We start from the raw sequence: 8,470 nt of genomic DNA, 5'->3' as shown, positions 1-8,470 counted from the left end.
CAGCAAATGAATTATAGTGTGTATAGTTATCAACTATCATTAGGGGAAAACATTTTTTTAAAGAAAAGCCAAAGATGGGAGATGATGATAATTACGATATAATATAATAATAATTATTAGATTTAGTTGGTAAAGTCCGGGGGAGGTTTCATTGGCTGACATATTCTAGAAAAAACTTAAAATATTCTTAAAAAAAACTTAAAATATTCTAGTGCCCAGATAAATATTAGGTCAAAGATGAGTAATATTTAAGTGTAGATGGACATCATTGTCTAGTGGGAATATAATATAACCAGCTCTTAGAATATATTTAGGCTTAAGAAAACATTATTTTCATAATAAAAAATCTTAGAATATATTTAGGCTTAAGAAAACATTATTTTCATAATAAAAAATAAATTAAAAATTGATTCTGGATGTCTATAGAACTATTTTAGTAAAGAATCTTTGTTGTCATGGGAACAACAACAATAACATGTAAGAAAACAGCTTTACACGATTTAAAACACCCTCCGGTCTATGACGACAATAATTTAACCAAAGTAGCTTTAATTTTATAATAAATACAAATATAATAATAAATATATATAGTTGCGTGATTAACTATGGAGCCAACTAATGTACAGGATGTGTGAGTGACGGCAGGTCCAACAAAGGCACGAGCGGCGCCTATTGCAGTGCGTCCGACACAAGTGCCAGATTTACCGATTTTATTTTTAGATTTGCCGATTTTTTTTTAGATTCGAGAAAACTTGTGTGGTTGGAAAACGTGATTCTAGGGACTGTAGCTACCTAAACTATACTATACCTACACGTATACCTAGACCTATACCTATGCTATAGCATGCTAATTAGCATCGAAAAGCATGAACGTAACTCCCCATGCTATAGCATGGCATAGAATAGCAAGAACGTTCATCTTTTACTTGCCTCGTACGAATACCATTACTTACTGCTCAAAAGTACATTCTGGTTGGTTGAACGAGGCTTTCACCGCATGCCGGCCCACACAAACCAATTAAAATTAAGGAATAGTTGAAGCGACCTTTTAATTATTCTCATCCAAGGAGACCTATATATATACACAACACCATTGGAGATTTTGTTGAGGTGGTGGTGTGGATTACAATTGTTGCTACTTAACAAGAAGGCTGAGCTCTCATATTACAGTTGGTTAAAGAAAGAAAGAGCGTCTTTCTCTTTGTTTTCTGATTAGAACAATGGCGTCTGTGTATATTCAGAACAAGAGAGGAAGAGAGGAGTTTTGGAGTGGTGGTTTTGGTTTGCCAGAAGCAAAGAGAATGAATATGGGGCACGATACAACAGATCTCATGGCACTTCTTGACAGGATTGATAATATTGATTACATTGAGAAGAACAACAATGAGACTGGTTTTGTAGTTAATGAGGGAGAGGAGGAGAGATTGAATGTGGTTATAAAGTCTTTAGAGGATGAAATTGGATTGAAGCCTAACAACGTTGAAGAAACTGTTGTATGTGTTTATGATAATGTTGCATGTGTGGATAATGTTGTTGCATGTGGTGACGATGAGAAGAAAGGAGGTGTTGATGATAATACTAGATCTCTAGTGGATGAGATCTCTAATGGAACTGATGGAACCACCACCTCTGTCTCTGAACTTGCTTCTCAAGGGAGTTTGTATTATGATGGAGAACTTGGGTTTTTCATGGACCATGCTGCTGCTCATGCAACTGATGATCTTGGTATTATCATGAGCCATTGCCAATCTGCAGCAGATCATTCAATGTCCAATTTTTATCTGGATTCACTCCATGGTTATGCTGATAATACAGAAGTTTTTTATGGGTCTCTGTGGGAAGATGATATCTGGCATGTGAATGACCATGGTGCTTTTTTTCAAAATGGTGGGTCTTGTTCTACAACTCAACAGGAGGTAGAAAATTTAGAGTCTCAGGATGTTGCAGATGATTTAAGACCCAGACAATGTTTGAGCGCTGGGGAGGAGGGAGCTTAGGAATTTTTTTTTAGGTTCATAGATTCTCATCATTTTGCTTGCTTCTGTAAAGAAAATTATCATAGACCTACTTTTCAGCCGTCTGTAAATGTTTTGCTTGAAAAAAATTATCTTTAATCTCAAGGAAGACAAACCTTCGTTTTCATATCTTGATCTCGTTCTGTGTACCAATTCTCTGCAATGTTCTCTCCTTTTTTTCAACAAAATCCCATTATAAAAATAGTAACTAACATTAATTTACCGCTACAAAAAGTGTCAGAATTTTTCAATTTACAGAGATTTATTACACACCAATATGGTCGAGGGGATTTGTGTATTGCATTCAATGAACTGAGGTTAGCGTGATGTCAAAATTATTATCTTGCACAGCGTTCGCCATTATTGGTAATAAGTTTGTTGCAGAGGTTTGTACGCATTATTAAAATCGAAAACGACAACTCCACAGTCCGTTCTTTAAGGTTTTAAATCACTATCTAGTATTTTTACTATTTACAGCTATTCTCTGGTGTTATGGTTCATCAGTTCTCTGCACATATCGCCAATTTTTTTTGGCTCGAAAGTGATTATATTGATTTATGTCCATATTAAAATGGTGTCCGGAAAAATCTCATCTGCTGAAAATTATTTAGAAAATGAGCGCACGTAGTTACAAAAGAAATCTCGATTCATTTCTCTGAAAGTTTGTGCTCTTTCCTCGTTCCATCAATTCATTAAACTCTTGCAAATTTTATAATATTGTGCAAACCAAAACTGTGAGATTTTTTAATGAAAAAAGAGTGATAATTAAGGATTTCATTCTATTGGAAGTTCAGAAGGGCCAATCCAATGGGGTGTTTGTTTGTGAGGAATAATAAAAATGATATTCTGAAGTTACACGTTGTGTTGACTGTCTGTCGAAGTTGACGGAAAAAAAAAAGGAAAACTGAAAAAAAAAACTCTAGAATCGTCGGACGCCAAAAGTCTCCGATTCTCAGCGTAACCCCAAAAAATAAAATAAAATTTGAATGGCTACGACACGAGATTTCGAGATAGGATAAGATATTATTAGGACTCACAAACGACAAGTTGGACGGACAGATCGAAAGCGACAGATGTGATGTGACGTGACGTGACGGGAAACTCGATGTTTCGAACCATAACCATGGTTAAGGGGTGTGTTCAACAACCCAGAAAACAATTATAAACATCGTGTGCGTATTAATTGCGGTAAAAAAAAACAAAAAAATCATAGATGAAAATGACGTCCCACTCAAGCCGATTTTGACGGAGTCCCCACGCACCGGGGGCCGGATTTCTCGGCTTAGCATAAAAACTAAATTTAATAAAAATCTTGCATAAATTTGATTTAATAATAAAAATCTAGTTGCATTTGTGGAGGCAGGCAAATACTGATAATAATTATTAGGTGGAGGAGGAAGTAGTTGAGTTTGGGTTTGTCATGTTTTTTTGGTGGTTTTGTTGATGATGTTGACCATGCAACCATTGTGAAGAGATAAAGTATAACCAAATCTAGAATGTTTACAAACACATATATTTGACACTTTTTGAAAAAATATAACAATAAAATAATAAGGTGAGAAAAGTATTACAACACCACACATATTTGTTGACATTACAATGGCACACTCACACTCTTTGTGTGGTCCCTAAATTCATTTCATTGATAAGATATTGTGGGTTGGGACAAGTAATTTATTTGTCCACCTTATTATTCACAAGGAAAGTTTGGGACCATAATATAATAGCAATTATTATTATAGGGGGACACACAAGGGTAATATATATATTTATTTTGGGTGAGATTTACATTGCAAAATGGGTTCCATAAAAAAAGGGTGAAACATTAGATATCATGTAAGGTTGGGATTGGCTTAATTTGGGTGGATTCACATGAAGGTGTGGAAGAAATTGACACGTGTGGGTGTTGGATTTGGATGTCAAAGAAACGACAAAATAAAGATAACATACGATCTAATCATGTTTTGCTTAATTTAAGGTTGATAAGGATGGATAATAGCTACGATTAGAAATAGGAATTAAGATGGGCTATCAATTACCCTATTCAATTTTTAATTGTTAGACATCACATCGGAAAGCTAAATGTTCAGATTTATTGTCTTTTATTTTTGAAGTTTTTCTATTTATCTAATAGTAATTTTTTAAAAATTGGTGTCGCTGTCAATGGCATGATTTCAATGTTGACCTAATTGTAGTTGTTTTAATAGTGACATTTTTTAATATTAAATTCAACATCGTAAAGGTAAATGCTCTTAAATTGATGATGCTCTAGTTTCCCCTCCCACAATAAAAGATTTTTAAAATAATGCTTATGTTTATCTAAATTTTTTAATAAAAATCTTATTTTTACCATCACCATTATATGAATGTTGACCTCTTGTTTATTTATATTTATATTATAATCAACTCTCATAGTTTGTTTTAAGTATAAAACTATAAAAGATAGATTAAAGTATAATGAATGTCATCTAGGGGAGCCATATGGAGTAATTTGTATCTCTAGTTTGATAAGTGAATCCCATATTATATTTCAAGTGAGTTTTATGTATGTATGTATGTATTTGTGTATGTATGTGTAAGAGTGATAAGTGCATCCTATCTTATATTTCAAGTTATATACATATACATATACATATGTATATGTATATGTATATGTATGTGTATATGTATATGTATATGTATGTATATGTATATGTATATGTATATGTATGCGTGTGTGTGTGTGTGTGTGTGTGTGTGTAAGGGTGATACGTGCATCCCATCTTATATTTTAATTTGTTTGTATGTATATATGTATGTAAATAATATAGATGTATTTTTTGTTTGTTATTTTATATCATTTTCATTTTAAAGTGTTATAAGATTTTCTTATTGTTTTGTTTAATTATGATGACAAAGTATATGATTTTAATGGTGTTTACATTGATCATAGATTTACATTTATATATTAAAATAATATTATATTTTGTTAAAAAAAAATTAGGTATTAGATAATAGTTTTTATCACATTCAAGATTATAGTGTGATATTAATATTGTTTAAGATTATAGGTGTAGTATGACCAAATTTTCTCATTTTACAATTAATGGTCACAAGTTGACTTAGTTCCAACTAGTCATTACTTGTGAAATCTTTCATCAAAAAGTTCAAATTGTGGGCCTATGGATCATCATTCATCACTATCCTTTTGTCATACTTAAGAGTCACATCATTGTTAGGTCATAAGCTTGTTTTGTATTAATTGTTTTAGCTTTTGCACAACAAATCATAAAATATAATTATTACACTAGGTCACTTTGTCATCTAATACACTTTACATTCAACTATCAAAGCTTTCATTATCATAACTACAACATTGTTAGTTATTTACACATCCATTGCATATGCATTTGGGGTATAAAATCATCAAATCAATCAACAAGGATTGATCAAGGTGTAAGGAGAAAGTAACTTTGCATGGCCTAGTTTAGCAAGATCTAATAATGTTCTTCAACACTAATGAGTCTTCTCTTTGTAGGCATGGGTACAAGTCAAACTTTATTGCAAGAACCAAAGTTTAAATGGACCCAAATTTATGACCATTTGTTTGGGTCAAATTTGTACATGCGAGAATTTTCACAACCTAATTTAGCAAGATCCAATAATGTTCTTCAACACCACCACATGTTCTCTTCATAGGCGTAGGCACAAGTCAAATTTTATTGCTAGAAGGTCAAATTTCTAAAAGCTCCCAATTTATGGTCATGCCATTTGGGTGAAATTTGTACATGTGACAATTTGGTTGTAAGTACAAGATTGATTCAAGTCCACATACAATTCTAGACTTTGTAGAACATAGTCATCCCAACATTTTAATTCTATGTCCAATTTCAAATTTGAGGTAGCAATTCTTTGTCATAGTCAAATTAGCCTCATCTTCTTTAGCATCATGTTATGTGTGTATTTTAACTAGTCTAGTTATATTTTAGATCAAATTAAGTATGCATATAAACTCAACTCATTTATCTAGGTTGATTTGATTTGATTGCATTAATTAACTAATGCATTAGCTTCAACCTTCATAGATTCATCTACAATTTATGACTCATGTAATGATGCTTCTACATCCAATGATGATGATTTTTATTACCATGTCTTTTTTTTTTTTTTTTTCTTTCTGATGGGGACCTTTGTGATCTTATTTGTTGATGATGATGCTTTAGTTTCTCTTTGCATATGATTACCCTTCTTCTCAACTAACAAATACTAGTCAAACACATGTAGCAAATATTTCTATATCTCATGATGTTTTAGATCTAATGCTCTTGCTCATATATATTATATGATCACCATTCTTCTCAACTAACAAATACTATTCAAACACATGTTGTAAATACTTCTATATCTCATGATATTTTAGATCTAATGCTCTATAGTTCTCATATATATATTATATGATTGATGTATTTAGTGGTGATAACATTGCTATCACACACACACACACACACACACACACACACACACACACACACACACACACACACACACACACACACACACAGACACACACACATGTTGTAAACACTTCTATATCTCATGATGTTTTAGATCTAATGCTCTATAGTTCTCATATATATTATATGATTGATACATACATACATACATAAATATATATATACATATATATGTATATATATGTATATATGTATGTATGTATGTATGTATGTATGTATGTATGTGTGTATATACATATATATACATACATATATATACACACACACATATAAATGCATATGTATATATATATGTATGTATGTATGTATGTATATTTGTATATATGTATATATGTATGTATATGTATATATATGTATGTATATATATATGTATATATATACATACATATATGTATATATGTATATACATATATCTCATTAATTCTACACTAATTAATTGTCTATTTAATTAAGTAATTCTTTAATTATTTGATTAAATTAAAAATTTCTTCTGATCATCACATTTAACATTTCTAATTATCAACTTCCTATCATTTCATCATTTTATTAATTAACCTTATCTCAATTATTAATTAAATATCATTATTTAATTAATTGCGACCTTTTCCTAAGTAAAGTAATCTTTATTATTTAATTAATTCTTTAATTCTACACTAATTATTCATCTATTTAATTAAGTAATTCTTTAATTATTTGATTAAATTAAAAATTTCTTCTGATCATCACATTTAACATTTCTAACTATCAAATTCCTATCATTTCATCATTTTATTAATTAACCCTATCTCAATTATTAATTAAATATCATTATTTAATTAATTGCGACCTTTTCCTTAGTAAAATATTCTTTATTATTTAATTAATTTAATTTCCTATATTTAAATTAATTAATTAAATTCCTCCAATTCCCCAAATTATAATTCCAATTAATTCCATCTAATTTCATTTCATTTCTCCCAAATTATAATTCCAATTAATTTCATTTCCTCCAAATTCACATTTCTCCAAATCTAAATTTCAATTAATTTCATGTGCATTTCAGCATTCGAAAGTCCAAATTCAATTTCAAAATCCTACAACACATGCTAAAATCAGAACTGATTGATCAAATCAGTTATCTAATTAGTTAACTCAGTTAACTCATCAATCGTCCTTTTTAACTCTCAGTCCCCTTTTTCTGACTAATCCATCTAATCAGTCATCTCCCTAATCAATCCAGTCAACTAGCTAGTCAATTTAGCCTACTGATCAATCAATTGAGTTCACTAGCCAATCTATTTAGTTCACTCTCCAATCTATTGAGTTAACAAATCAATCAACTCTGTTAACTGATCAATCTAAATCAGTTATCTATCAATCAACACTTGAGTTCTATTTCTCACCCCCTTTGTGTTGAAAATCTATAAATTCAACCTATTTTCTCAATTCAAGCTAGAATCATAGTCTTCAAAGCTATTTTCCATCTTATGTAGGAAATCAGTGCAAAACCTGAGAGCCACCTATATCAACAATAATGGAGAAGAGCAATGAAAGCCTTGCTATGTCAATTGAGGGATTTTTAGATAGATCTTTATTTCATTTCAATTGATTTTGCATCATTCCAATTGATTTTGCATCATTCCATTGTAATTTAGGAGTAATATTAATTAGATTAGAGTCGTGATTCACTCTTTGATATCTGATTATGCAATTTACACTTATTTTACCCCTAGATACACACACGCACACACACACACACACACACACACACATCGAGAGAGATATATATATATTTCTAACACAAGCATTTAGAGTAACTTTCGTTGATGCAACTTTATCATGGTTTGAATTGCATCATGCTTCTTAGACTTCATTTATGGATCTTGTATATGAAATTATTGAATATTTTCTAGTTTTAGCCCTAATGAGTGTTTGCAAGATAATTCTAATTGTTTATCATCAAGTGGCCATCATGTGATTAAG

At 30.8% G+C, this 8,470-nt stretch overlaps 1 protein-coding gene across 1 annotated transcript; it reads left to right on the top strand.

Annotated features, from left to right (window-relative positions):
- The first annotated feature begins 1,090 nt into the window (after positions 1-1,090).
- On the top strand, positions 1,091-2,142 carry LOC131039781 (uncharacterized). The gene has a single exon (XM_057972618.2). It carries the CDS (start codon positions 1,221-1,223, stop codon positions 1,995-1,997), a length of 777 nt encoding a protein of 258 aa, XP_057828601.2. The 5' UTR covers positions 1,091-1,220; the 3' UTR covers positions 1,998-2,142.
- The last annotated feature ends 6,328 nt before the right edge of the window (positions 2,143-8,470 follow it).

This window comes from Cryptomeria japonica, chromosome 1 (genome assembly GCF_030272615.1).
Source record: "Cryptomeria japonica chromosome 1, Sugi_1.0, whole genome shotgun sequence".
Classification (NCBI taxonomy): domain Eukaryota; kingdom Viridiplantae; phylum Streptophyta; class Pinopsida; order Cupressales; family Cupressaceae; genus Cryptomeria; species Cryptomeria japonica.
The sequence above is the reverse complement of the archived record's forward strand: the minus strand, read 5'-3'. Positions and strand labels throughout refer to the sequence as shown.

Excerpts from the sequence above, each read along its gene's own strand:
- LOC131039781 (XM_057972618.2), top strand. The coding sequence starts at position 1,221 with ATGGCGTCTGTGTATATTCAGAACAAGAGAGGAAGAGAGGAGTTTTGG.